General features: G+C 40.7%; 2 protein-coding genes across 3 annotated transcripts; one reads left to right on the forward strand and one right to left on the reverse strand.

Annotated features, from left to right (window-relative positions):
• Positions 1 to 4,509: 4,509 nt before the first annotated feature.
• Positions 4,510 to 6,807, forward strand: LOC102714967 (thioredoxin-like fold domain-containing protein MRL7 homolog, chloroplastic). Of its 2 annotated transcripts, XM_006644881.3 has the most exons (6): positions 4,510 to 5,235; positions 5,548 to 5,632; positions 5,756 to 5,867; positions 6,062 to 6,218; positions 6,360 to 6,500; positions 6,631 to 6,807. In XM_006644881.3, the coding sequence occupies exons 1-4, from the start codon at positions 4,547 to 4,549 to the stop codon at positions 6,163 to 6,165; spliced, it is 990 nt and encodes a 329-aa protein (XP_006644944.1). In that variant the 5' UTR covers positions 4,510 to 4,546; the 3' UTR covers positions 6,166 to 6,218; positions 6,360 to 6,500; positions 6,631 to 6,807. The 2 variants fall into 2 exon arrangements, with proteins under 2 accessions (XP_006644944.1, XP_006644943.1); XM_006644880.3 differs by having other exon boundaries at positions 6,360 to 6,807.
• A 1,037-nt stretch (positions 6,808 to 7,844) lies between these two features.
• Positions 7,845 to 10,353, reverse strand: LOC102704203 (protein VAPYRIN-like). Its single transcript, XM_040519844.1, has 2 exons — positions 9,354 to 10,353; positions 7,845 to 8,487 (listed from the first exon to the last, which is right to left on the reverse strand). The coding sequence occupies exons 1-2, from the start codon at positions 10,140 to 10,142 to the stop codon at positions 8,023 to 8,025; spliced, it is 1,254 nt and encodes a 417-aa protein (XP_040375778.1). The 5' UTR covers positions 10,143 to 10,353; the 3' UTR covers positions 7,845 to 8,022.
• Positions 10,354 to 12,915: the final 2,562 nt, after the last annotated feature.

Raw genomic sequence — 12,915 nt, forward strand, 5'->3', positions numbered from 1 at the left:
GAGAAAAAAAAAAGGTACACTGGCAATTTCTCATGCAGCCACAAAAGCAGTGCCGAATGCAAAGGGGACAACCCATCCTTTTCATTTTTCTTCTTTCTCTACTTACAGATTTTTTTTCTGCTTACAATATAATACAGATTCAACAGTTCAGATGTCACTTTCTGATCTCGATTTTTTTTCTAATTATGACTTTTTCAGGTGGTGTTGTTTTGTAGACGAAAGATAGAAAGATAAAAGATTATTTATTTTTATGATAACTATTTAATGACATAAATAATAAAATTAATAACTATAAAGTTAAACATTTATTTTAGAAAAAAATACGAGACAACAAACTTGTATAGAAAAACTTTTTGGCCTGCATGCAAATCAAAATTATCTCAGTTTTTAATTGCACGTTTCTCAGACTACTAAACGATGGTTTTCGTCTTTACTAAATATACCTATATATAAGTTTATCATATTATTTTTTTCAATAAAAATTCTAACTTGTAGATTTACACTACTAAATAGTTATAAAAGAATTAGATAATCTTTTATTTTTCATCATCAGCTGGACAATAACACACCTTTAGTACCGTCCACATAAACTGCTGAACGAAGCCACCGGCGTAGCCAGGGTGTGGTCCGGGTGGTCCTCGGACCACCCAAAAAAATGCCGATCAGCCCTTAATAACCAAAAAATGATAATTTTTATCCATTGATATTCTCGTAAATGATGTAATATGATCATCTTTATTGAGCATGATGTTTTTTAAAGTGGATGCAGAAGATATAATAAAATCTTTTATAGCCATTAGAATTTAGAAGACATAGACTTGATATGAAGAAATGCAGTACGGTAATATTCTTTAAATTTTTCTAGGCACTTAGGCTTCTATTTTATCACGGGGAAGCCATATAAGTTTTTTTAATCAAAATTTCACTCAACTACTAATTTTATATGTTTTAAGATGATTTATTCATATATTCTAGTGCACTTGTAGTCTATTCTATTATCTATAGTTGCATATATATGTGTTAGCATCATTATATTTACTGTATTTATGAAAAAAATCGATTGAACCACCTATATACTAAATCCTAGATCCGCCAAAGAAGCTACAGTCCTACAAATGCTAATATCTCACATACACCTACACCAGAAATACAGTATTAGTTTATTACAGTTGAGAACATGTCGATCCGATGGTTAGTTTCATGCATGGTGTTGTTTACGGAGTGATGAATTGTGTGTCGTAGTGCAGCCGCAGGTTTCTTAATTAGAACAAGTTTAATAGTGTAATCTACTATCACTCTAAAAGTTAGCATAACATGTATAACTGATTTAATAGCCTATTTGTAGTAATTGTGGCTATACGTATATGTTAAAACGTTAAGCATTGGTCCACCTTGTTCTCTTACAGGCTTCTTAACAGCTACGACATCCGTTTCGTGATTTAAGAGTTTCTAGTATTATTTATATGTTACTCATATATAAATATATACTAATACAGAGGTAAGGCTAAATATAGCTAAAATATTTTATAATATAGAACAGAACGAATACATATTGCAGTGCATTTATCTTTTCATTCCTTTTATCTCTTTTATAGCTTACCATGTATTAACATTAGGTGGTAACTTTTATTATACCTACTCTATTATATCCAACACTATCGATCATCAGCAGCTTGACAGTGTGATATAGAGCCTATTTGGGAAGTTTTAGATTTTAAGAAGCAGTTGTTTCATAGTCAGCTTCCGAGAATCTGGTAAAACTCCGCATCCTCAACAGCTCATCTATCCAATCTTCTATTTTGAAAATAGAGGATGAAGACTATAAACTGAGCTCCAACAGAACGGTCATCCTATCATCTATTTTTGGATGTCATCCATATTAGAAGAGAGAACATAATCTCTCTCCATCCTTCAAAGAGATATATAGAATGCTATATATGGATGATCTGGTGGAGTATAAAGAGATATGAAAGATGAAAGTGTTTTAGATGATCATCCAAATGTAGATATGGATAACCAAATTTAGATGAGCTGTTGGGAATGCTCTAAATCCAGTTTCTCTAGCTTTTAAATTCTTTGTTTATTTTCCAAAATCTATAACTACATATTATAAGATACTGTAAACCGTTTAAGACCGCATCTGAAAAGGTTATAACCGAAAAAAGCAACCCAAACATATAATGACATATCAGGAAGGTATCGTCGGTCGGCTGCTGTAACGATGGTAGGCGTAATCCTTCACTCTCTACAGAGCTGCAGAGAAACACTGTTGCTGTGCCTACAGTTATTTAATGCAGTGAATACTACGCAAATACTGTAGCCATACAGTGTCCATCTTCTATGGGAACAACTTTTTAGCACACGAGTGTACGTACACTCGTGTATTTGTATATAATCTAAATAGTTATCAAAAAATATAAAAAAATTAACAAGATAGATTAATATGAGTTATATCACTTCATAAACATGCAAGTTTAAATTCAACTTCTATAAGTTGTAGCAAAAAAACAAACAAAACTAAAACTAAGTATATGCATATTTATAATTGTTTTTGTTATTTTTGCTGCAACTTGTAGAAGCTAAATTTAAACTTGCATGTTGATGGAGTGATATAACTCATATCAAACTATCTTGTTAATTTTTTTTATATTTTTTGATAACTATTTAGATGACATACAAGTAACGATGGTACATACACCCATGTGCTAAAAAACTTCCGTTTTCTCTGTTCGCGTTTACTGTAGCATGAGTGTTGTAGCAGACACTCCATTCGTCGCAAATATGGAGTACTGCAGGAGGATAGCTAATTGGCTAATACTACATAGCAGAAGGATCCCTGTTCTATCCTTTTAATTGGAGAATAGCTAGTACACCATATTCTTCTTCGTAACCAATCACCGGCCCTGGCCTACATATTTGCAATCGAAGGCTTCAATTGGCCGTCGAATCGATCGGATTAGCCATCCATTCTAATTAGCCTTCGTCGTCTAGACAAACCGCCGGTGGAGAGAGACGGGCAGCGGCTGCGCCGATCGCGATAAGTGGTCTCGGTGTCGTAGCCGGTGGATCGATCAGAGCTAATCGGTCATCTTTTGGCTGCGTTCATTTCAGTCTGTCTGACTGAATTAATCTTTTTTTTACTATTTTTTAAACTATGATGTATTTTGTACGAAAATTTTTTATATAGAATTGTTTTAAAAGATCAAATAAATCTATTTTTAAAATTTTAGTAAGTAATATTTAATTAATTATATACTAATTATATTTATCGTTTTTGGTAGCTAATGGCTTAAGTAACTCTTATCTTGGAACGCAACCTTTGCCTTTCAATTAAAAACCCAAACAACACATTTATAATTTTTAAAAAAATATTAATAAAAAATTAGATATGTGTTCTCGTTATTTTAAAATCAAATATTGAAAAATAAACTATCATAAAAATCTTAAAATTAACTTACAATAAAAGCTTAAAGGTTAAACTTTATCATATAAAGAAGGAAAAACAATGAGGGTGCTAGTTTAAGTCACCAGGTGCGGCCGGTCGGGGCGACGCACCACGCGGGGCCGGCCGGCCAGCGTGATCGACCGCTCGATCGCCGCCGCGCGCATCGACTAGCCTTAGGTGCGCTGCTCTGACACTCCGCCCCGTATTTGTTGACGGCGACTTCTCCGCACGGAGGAAAGCGACGTCAAGGGAGTGAAAAGAGCCATGGCTACTCACCGTTAAAACCGGCTGTCGTCCATCGCTGACGTCACTGAAAGCTTCAGTGGACTTGCTTCCGAATGGGGAAATAAGTTCACTCCTTTATTTTGTCGACGGATCCATCGGGTCTCTCAACCGTCAAAACAGATACAAAATAAGTTCTCATATGGTTTGGATGGTGGTTTAACGTGACTGAATTGACTTGATTCTCGTCCAGACATGGCACATAAAGAAAAATTTAACAATTAAAAATTAAATAAAAAACGTGAGCCCATATATCAGTCAAATAATAAAATTTAACTCATATGTTACATGTCAGTGGGCCTCACTTCCTTCACCGCATCCCCTCTCTTCTATGTCCACACGAATTCGTTGGAAACTGGGGAAGTCAATCTGGTGAAGGGTATCACTGTAGAGGACGCATATTTTTTTAATTTTTATATTTTGCTTTTAGTGCCACGTCACTATCACGTAGGATGAGAACCGAGTCAAACCAACCACGTAGACGTCACGTCAGCCGAAACCATCATCCAAACTGTGTTGGACTTATTTTGCACCGGTTTTGACAGTTCTGTGACATGTTTTTTACCTGGTTTTGAGTTTCAAGGTCGTAAATCGAATTCACTATCGAGTTAAGGGACCAAAAATAAACTTATTCCCCGATTGGGAGCACACGCATTGGGCCGGCAAATCTTCAAGCAGATTTGGGCCCAAATTGATAATCAGACCAATGCAGTGGGCCGAACAGTAGCCCGTAACACGTTTGCCGCGGCAGTTTGGATAGAGCTGGAAGGGTGAAAGGCGAGAGAGCCAGCCGCTCGCATCCCTCCCCCCGTCGCCGTGATGCTTCGTCTTCCCACTCTCCTCCCGCTTAAACCCTCGGCACCCGCCGCCGGCTTAAACCCCAGCCGCGGTCGCCAACCCAGACGGCGCCTCCTAGCTTCCTCTGCGCCCTCGACGCCGCCGCCACGGCCTCCCAATCCGACGCCAGCACGGGGAGCGCCCAAAGCCGAGCCTGGTACCAGCCACGAGAACCTAGGGGACGGCACCGCCGACTTCCCCACGACCAAGCCCCGCAAGCCGCGTCGCGGGCGCCGGAGCGAGGCGGCGGCGGTGGAGGACTTCGTGCGTGGCCGCCTCGAGCAGGTCTTCGCCTCCATCCGGGAGCGCAGCCCCGAGGTCCTCCAAGGTAAGGGCGACATCTTGAAGCGAAGGGAGGAGGATGAGGAGGACGAGTTCTCCAACGAGGAGGGGGAAGAGGGGCTTGGGGAGGAAGAAGAGGGGGAGCAGAGGACTGTGGTGGAGGAGGAGGACCCCTCCTGGCCGCTGGACGCTGACATCGGGTGGGGGATCCGGGCGTCGGAGTACTTTGACAAGCATTCGATCAAGAATGTGACGGTGGATGGTGTGGAGATCGATTGGGAGGGGGAGGTCGAGGAGGGGTGGGTGAAAGAGATCAATTGCTTGGAGTGGGAGAGTTTCGCCTTCCACCCCAGCCCCCTCGTCGTCCTGGTGTTCGAGCGCTACAACAGGTACAAAATCATTAGTTCTGCCCAGTTTCTATCCATGTGAACTGACGACACTGATACTACGATAGGAGCAGATTGAAAATTCCTTTAGAAACTTCGAACTTTGTACTTTAAATTGTCATATGTGAGAATTTCGAATCCATTGAAATAAAAGTTCAGAACTATAAAGCATAAAAATGTGCTATGGCTTTGAGATGCCTCAGAAAATAAGTCTACTAGTTCCATGGAAGGATGGTAACGTGTGCCTAATGTTTTGTTTGCCGGGCCGGCGGAAAAACGCTGCATGTGTCTAATGTTTTGCCTTTGTTTGTATAGGGCAGCTGACAATTGGAAGTTTCTTGAAGAATTGGAAAAGGCTGCTAAGGTGTACTGGAATAGTAAAGATCGGCTACCTCCTCGGGTCAGTGTGAATCATGTTTACTGTTGTTACTTGATTTACTATTGTAAAGCTCTTAAGGTGGTCATGCGCTAAATTTGATTATGTTGTGGTCGGTCATGTGCTAAGTTTGATTATGTGTTTCAGACTGTAAAGGTTGATATGAATATCGAGAGAGACCTGGCATTTGCACTTCAAGTAGAACAATGCCCACAGTTATTGTTCCTCAGGGGAAACAAGATATTATACAGGGAAAAAGGTTAGTAGTTAGTTTCATTTTATGACAAACCTTGTTAACGTAATTGACAAATTAAAATTTAAGGTCAGTTGTTCGGAACTTTGCATTACCAACAATGTTGAGCGCTACCTTGAACCTTCATGTTGTGCCACCTTTTTCAATGGTCAAAATTGCCACCCAGGCAACACCTAATTGTCTTGTATGCTTGTTTACAGAAATAAGAACTGCTGACGAATTAGTTCAAATGATTGCCCATTTCTACTACAATGCAAAAAGACCATCCTGCGTTAATCCTGAAGCAATTGCATCTCCAATTTAATCTCCTGCGTTCCATTGCTTATGTGCTGAGACAATGCCCTAATTCTCAACTTGGTGAGTGTACACTCTATCATGCTTTTCATCTAATGAGTGCATGTTGCCCATTAGAAAACCGAATGCTGTACTGGTCATTGTTCTCTTTAACGTTCTTTTTATGGAGAGAACTTCATTAATTTCCCTTATTTAATTTGCCAGGAAAATGCTCATATATAGACCAGTGTGGATAATATGATGCTTGAATCTCTAAACTCATTACTTGAAGAGAAACAAAATAAAATCGTCAAACTGGAACATCTCAAGTTGGGAGCGTGTCAAACTGTCAACTATGTCCTATTGGTATGCCATGGTTTTAGTTGTACACTATACTTACTGCCTTTGTACTGTAATCTAACAAAACATACGGTTCAATTTTCTAGCTAGTACAGAAGAGTGCTAGCCTAATTATCTTTGTGGCCATGCTGTCCAGGAGATTGTAAAGTCGATTGTAAGCTTTGAGGCGGAGTGTAATGTCACTTCACACCACCTTTAGTACATTGTTGAAGCAAAATGAAGTCAGGGATGCCAGGTTGCCAACCCATATATGTTTGTCATCTTTTAACTCTTCTATTTATTCTATTTTTTATCTGCTAGTGCTGTAATTGAATTTCTTGAATGGAAAATCATACATATTTTTTTATTATTTTTTGAACCTTCTTATTTTTAAATTTTTAAATAATCCTCTAAAACTTATTTTTAATGTAAATCTTTTGGTCACACCACTCCACATAGTGTGGCCAAATAAAATTGTTATAACATGAGGAGTTGGCATGGCCAAATAACATTGACATGTCATTCTTGTTAGCGTGGCAAATAATGATGTCACACATGGACGGGGTGCATGGTCAAAAGATTCAGATCCTGGCATAAGTTTTGGAAGGGTTTAGTTTTAAAATTAAAAATTATACTAGTGGTATAGGAGGAATGTACTAGAGCAACGTCGTTTTATGGAACTACTTTTTAGATATTCTTGTGTTTGGTTAGCCTATTTTTGGGGGATTGCAAAGAGGTACATTTGTGCTTGAAATGCCAAAAGCATGGGTGGCACATAAGAGACAAAAACAAAAATCTAATAAATTGATGGCAAGAGCGAGGCTAATAATATAGTTAGCAAGCCGGCTCTACAACTCCTTTTAGTCTTCTCTTAGCTCATCAATATAGTAGTTAGCGCTTCATAATTAATACTGATCCATTTGTCTCTCTCGTAGAGTTTTCTGATTCTTGTGCTAGAGCCGGTTGTAAACTTACAAGAATTGATACTAAATAGTTCAGACTCTAGAAACTAATCCAACTTCTAATTTTTTAATCCATATCCCTATGTGTCTTAGCCTATATGCCCTGCTATCTATCATTAGAAGTCAATGCTAAGCCAATAGTCAGACTCTTCTTTCTCATCCTCTCGCTTGCACATCATCAACAGATCTACTATTAGCTGAGACTTGAGAGTGCTATGGAACAGCAAGTCGTTGTACTATCATGCAAACAACCTGCCGCTGTTTGAGAAATAGTGCAGCTCAACAAACTGCAAGCTTTGGGTGCTCCAAAAGGATTGCAAAGTTCAATTTCTGGTCAAAGATGTGATGAAATGGAACACACAATTTTCCAACGTAACATTATGTCGGGCTATGAAACCAATAATATATTATTGTTCTACCGAACCTATAAAGAAGGAAACCAATGCAAACATCCGCTAACAAGAGTTACTGACAAAAACAGAACAATCACCTCTGTAAACTATAAACCTATACAGGACAATACTGTGTCCCTGACTCGTGGTACAAAAGTATAAACAACTCTGGACCGTGCAGTCGACACAGCGAATCTAGGCACACGATATCGAGGAGGAAGACGAGGACGCGATGCACAACGCCGGCGCGGCTGCCTCGTCGGCGCCCCGGCCGCGCAGCAGCTGCGCGATGGCCTCGTACCCCATCGTCACGGCCATCTGCAGCGGCGTCGCGCCCCGCCTGGTGGCAGCGTGCACGTCGGCGCCCATGTCGAGCAGCAGCTCCACGGCGTCGGCGCTGCCGCCTTCGACGGCGAGGTGCAGCGGCCGGTGCCCCTCCACGTCCTCGCACTCGATATCCATGCAGCCTGACCCGGCGAGCAGCGCGATCACGTCGCAGTGCCCTTTGATGGCGGCAAGGTGGAGCGCCGTCAGGCCGTACTGATCGCGGCCATGAACGCCGGTGCGCTTGTTTAGTAGGGACTCGAGGCTCTGCAGGTCGCCTCGCCTCGCCGCCGTCATTACCAGCTCCCACCGTTCCAAGATGTCCACCACTTCTTGCTGCACCCACCAAACAACATTGTAAGTGTTGGGTTATGACTCAAATAAACTAATTCTAGCACTAGTCCTAATCCTAGTCGTAGTCCTAGTCTTATTCAATGCCTATAAATATAGGCCACCCTTGTACATGTAATCCCGTACCTTTATTAGTGGATTTTTCTCCCGTGGTTTTTTTCCTCTCTACTTTAGAGGGGTTTTTCCACGTTAAATCCTGTGTCTTGATCTATTATTCCTAACAGTAACTACATCTTATCTAATACTAAGTTGTTTAATTTGGAACAGTGAGGATAATTTGTAATCAAAATTGGAAGTGAAATGAAGATGTTTGCTTGGATTTCACTTCTCTACCCCTGAAAAGTAACAGCAGTACTGATCTGTTCTGTTCAACCATGTCATTCGTAGACAAGTAGATCCATGCTGGCCATTTATTCATTTCTGGTGGACAATAATGGAATTGCACTACTGTAGCGTCGTCCTGCTGTGCTACCATGATCCACGACTCACGAGCGCATCCACGCGGGTCATATAAGCCAAGCTACCTACGTGCATCCTCCAGCTGGTCCATGATCCGACTCCCGTCCGTTCTGTAACTTGTGTACACAAGTGAATGCTCTACAACTAATCAATAATAGTTTCCCCCATTTTGACACAAAACGTTTTTACGACATGTTGCTTACTACTGCTATTCATTCCAGTTAGGACTTAGGACCACACATAGATTGGTTCATGTTGACGCATGGTTGCATGGTTTGTTACCAGGAGGAATCTTTTGTCCAGTTGCAATTAAAAAGCAGCATCGGAATTCCCTGAGCTAAGGGTACCGGACGGTAAGAAGGACAAACAAGTGGTAGTAGCTTCTAACTTACATAGCTCTTCTCTCGCGCCACATCCAGCGGCGTCCTCCCGCGTGCGTCGGTCGCCGCGGCGTCGGCGCCCATGTCCACCAGCGCCGCTGCCGCCTCGGCCTCCCCCGCCGCGGCTGCGACGTGCAGAGCGGTCCTCCCCTCACGGTCACGCGCTCCCAGCGCGTCCGGTCCCAGGCGCCGCACCTCTGCCGTGTCCCCCCTCGCGGCCGCCGCGTGCAGCGGCGCCCACGGCTCGGCGCCGTCGGGCAGGGCCGCCTCGGGCTCCAGGAGCGGCAGGAGGTGCGGCTGCCGGCGCAGGAGGAGGCGCACGGCAGCGGCGTCCCCGGCGTCAGCCGCGAGGCGGAGCAGGTACGCCCCGCCGAAGAACACGCGGAGGCGGATGGCGTTGGCGCCGCCGCCGCTGGTGGCGCTGGAGGCGGAGTCGAGGTGCGCGGCGGAGAGGGAGGAGAGCACGAGGAAGCGGTCGCCGCGGGAGCGTGGGAAGGACGGGGGAGCGTGCTGCTGCGGGCGGAGCACGACGCGGAGGGAGGCGGAGGAGAGCGGCTGCACGGCGCCGCGCGGGGGGCTGACGAGGAACTTGAGAGGGGAGGAGGTCTGGACCTTGAAGGCGACGGGGAGGGAGGGGTGTAGCGAGCGGAGGCGGAGGTCCGCGCGGCACTTGGCGTTGGGCTGGAAGTCGATGACCACCTCGTCCTCCGCCACCTCCAGGAGCTGCTCGGCCGCCGGCTTGTCAGCGGCTGCGGCGGTGTTGGCAGCCGGGACGGCGGTGCTCGGTTTCGCGGTGGCCATTTCTTGGAAGGCCGGAGCTAGCAGGGATCCAGTGGAATCGAGCAGTCCGGCTGTGGAAGCATCAAGCACGGATTAGCTTCCTAGGACGCCGCTTTTGATGTCACGCGGGATGGGCACGAAGGGAATGTTGATCTTTTGTGCCTACGGACGACGGTGTCTTGTGTACTAGTACAAGTTGGCTAGTTGATGGTTAGCTTTCTGCAGTACTACAAGTTAGCAGCCACTTTACAGGAAAGTCGTTTATTTGTTAGAGTAGAGTTCCGGGTCGGTTCTTAAACTGTGACGCGGTGGTTCGTAAACTTAAAAAATACATGTTTAGATACATGAGCTTATTTTAATGTACCATCCAGTTCATAAACTCGTTTTAATATACCATCTAGGTCCATAAACTCGTATTCATGTACCATCCATATCCATAAAGTCGTTTTAATGTATCATCCAGGTCTATGATTTTAGACATTAAAACGAGTTCGTGGATCTAAACGTGTATTTCTAAGTTTATTGACCTAAATGGTACCGCGTCATAAGTTTAAGAACCGGCCATGTATTTTACTTTATTTCTTATATATCATTTAAATGGTTATTAAAAAATATAAAAGTATTTAATAATATAGATTAATATAAATATATCACTTCACAAGCATGAAATTTCAAATTTGACTTGACAAGTTATAATAAATATAATTATGAATATGTATATTAGTTTCATTTTAATTTGTTTTTTATTTGTAGAAGTTAAATATAAAATTTGCATATTTATGAAGGGATACATCTTACATTAATTATCTTATTAAAACAATATTTTGATTTTTTTGACTATTTAGGCTATATGTAAAAAAATAGATGAATATCTATCTATGTATAAAAACCATTCCGGCACTTGACCGGTATTGTACTCCCTCCAAAAAAAAAAAATACAAAGAGCACTTTTTTAGAGTAGGATTGTATAAGTGAAGAGCACACAGTCAAATTAACGCATGAGGCATCTCTGATTTATTGGTCTTTAGTATAGGTCACTAATATATAGAACATGATAGTCACTCAAAGTCAAAGGACCGTAAGATAGAGAGTTATGTGTTTCCTATGTGTGACGAACGGTAGGCTAATGGAGAGAACATACTCACTAACTACACAAACAAAACAATCATTATCTAAACAGACAGACAAACAAACAATGGTGGAGTTAAACAAAGGAAGTGGTGGGAAGTTTCTTAGCTTTTGTTCTCATGGCTTCTACAGTTGATGTGGCACATATAAAGTTTGAGCTTCACGATAAAATTGATGTTAAATTTATAGTTTTCTATTAAATCTGTAGTTTTGTGAAAAAAATAGTTTTGAATCTATGGTTTAATGATATATACACTTAAATTTATAGTCATGTGATAGGTCGATCATAGTTTTGTTAAATTTATTCTATGTTATAAACTTACAATAGAAGATGTGCATCTTTACTACTTTAAAATAATACAATATATTTACTACTTTATGGTATATTTGGTCTGGAGGAATTTTAGCCTAGAAATGGAAAAAAAATAGAGGAATAAAAATGTTTGCCCATATTAATCCATATGAAAATTTCTAAGACGTTTGGATGGATAAAACGTTTTTCTATATTTTCTTTCTTCAACTAGTAAGGAAAGGAAATTTTCTTTTTGTTTCCCAGTATTTCATTTGATAAACCAAATAACTTTATATAAATTAATACTTAGAAACTACATTATTTGTTTTTCTTCAAACTGAATAGAGATAAATTAATACTTAGTACATCTACGATGATAAAGTGAGTATACACACTACTTACGCGCCTACACCATCCACCTGTCGATCTCTTCTACGTACCCTGTGAAGCTTGGGACTACCATGTTGCCTGAAGAAGCCACCCATTCTATCCAACTTACAATGTTGTTGTTTTGCATTTCAGCACATGTTTTGAAAATACAACATCGTCTAAAATTAAAATATAAGTATTTTCAGGTTAAATTTAGTATAGATTAAGATTAAGAAGAAAAAAAGAATATGAAGCCTTTAACAAATATGGAATAGATATGAGCAGGAGGGCAAGTAGAGATAAAATAGAAATAATCATAAATAAGAAATTATTGATGCGACAAGAAGTACTGTGAATAGTGATATAAATGTTTATACTTTAGGATAACTTTAAAATAGTATAAAAATTATATTTTTGAACGTAGGGAGTAGTAGTTCTTTTACTTTAACGGGGTTCATCTTTTTTTTCAAGAAAAAAAGTGAACAAAAAGTGAAACGTCATATTTAAAAAAGGATAACTCGTGAATACATATTGTATATACGTATTTTTAGCAATCTAAAAACAAAGGCCGGAAAATAAAGTACAACCAATAACCCAAAATCAACTCGAAATTTAAATTTAGTTATAAGCATAAACAAAAGCGAAACAATGAGATTGATTAATAGATGGTCGTAGTTACCACTAACTGATGCACACTTGACTATCATACCAAATGGGGCTAACCTTTCCAAATTCTAGTATTAACAAATTCTAAATTTTGATATATTAAGTAGGAGTCAACTCTGCTCATGAGAAAAGCATAATACACTCTTGCTGCCAAATAACAAAACTCTAAGGGAGTGGTAGAGATCCTTCTGCAAAACCAAACCAAAATCTCTGCAAAAGAACTTAATAGGATCCTTGATAATAACTTAGTGGCACATCTGGATGGAGAGAAATGGTAGAGTCTTCAACAGTCAGCACAACACTACCTTTTAAGTAGCCCACAAAATAAAACTAGAGATA

The sequence above is a fragment of the Oryza brachyantha genome, chromosome 1, assembly GCF_000231095.2.
Source record: "Oryza brachyantha chromosome 1, ObraRS2, whole genome shotgun sequence".
NCBI classification, from domain to species: Eukaryota; Viridiplantae; Streptophyta; class Magnoliopsida; order Poales; family Poaceae; genus Oryza; species Oryza brachyantha.

Excerpts from the sequence above, each read along its gene's own strand:
- LOC102714967 (XM_006644880.3), top strand. The coding sequence starts at position 4,547 with ATGCTTCGTCTTCCCACTCTCCTCCCGCTTAAACCCTCGGCACCCGCC. Across the intron at positions 5,236-5,547 it reads GTGTTCGAGCGCTACAACAG|GGCAGCTGACAATTGGAAGT; the intron begins GTACAAAATCAT and ends TTGTTTGTATAG. Across the intron at positions 5,868-6,061 it reads GATATTATACAGGGAAAAAG|AAATAAGAACTGCTGACGAA; the intron begins GTTAGTAGTTAG and ends GCTTGTTTACAG.
- LOC102704203 (XM_040519844.1), bottom strand. The coding sequence starts at position 10,142 with ATGGCCACCGCGAAACCGAGCACCGCCGTCCCGGCTGCCAACACCGCC. Across the intron at positions 8,488-9,353 it reads TGGCGCGAGAGAAGAGCTAT|CAAGAAGTGGTGGACATCTT; the intron begins GTAAGTTAGAAG and ends TGGTGGGTGCAG.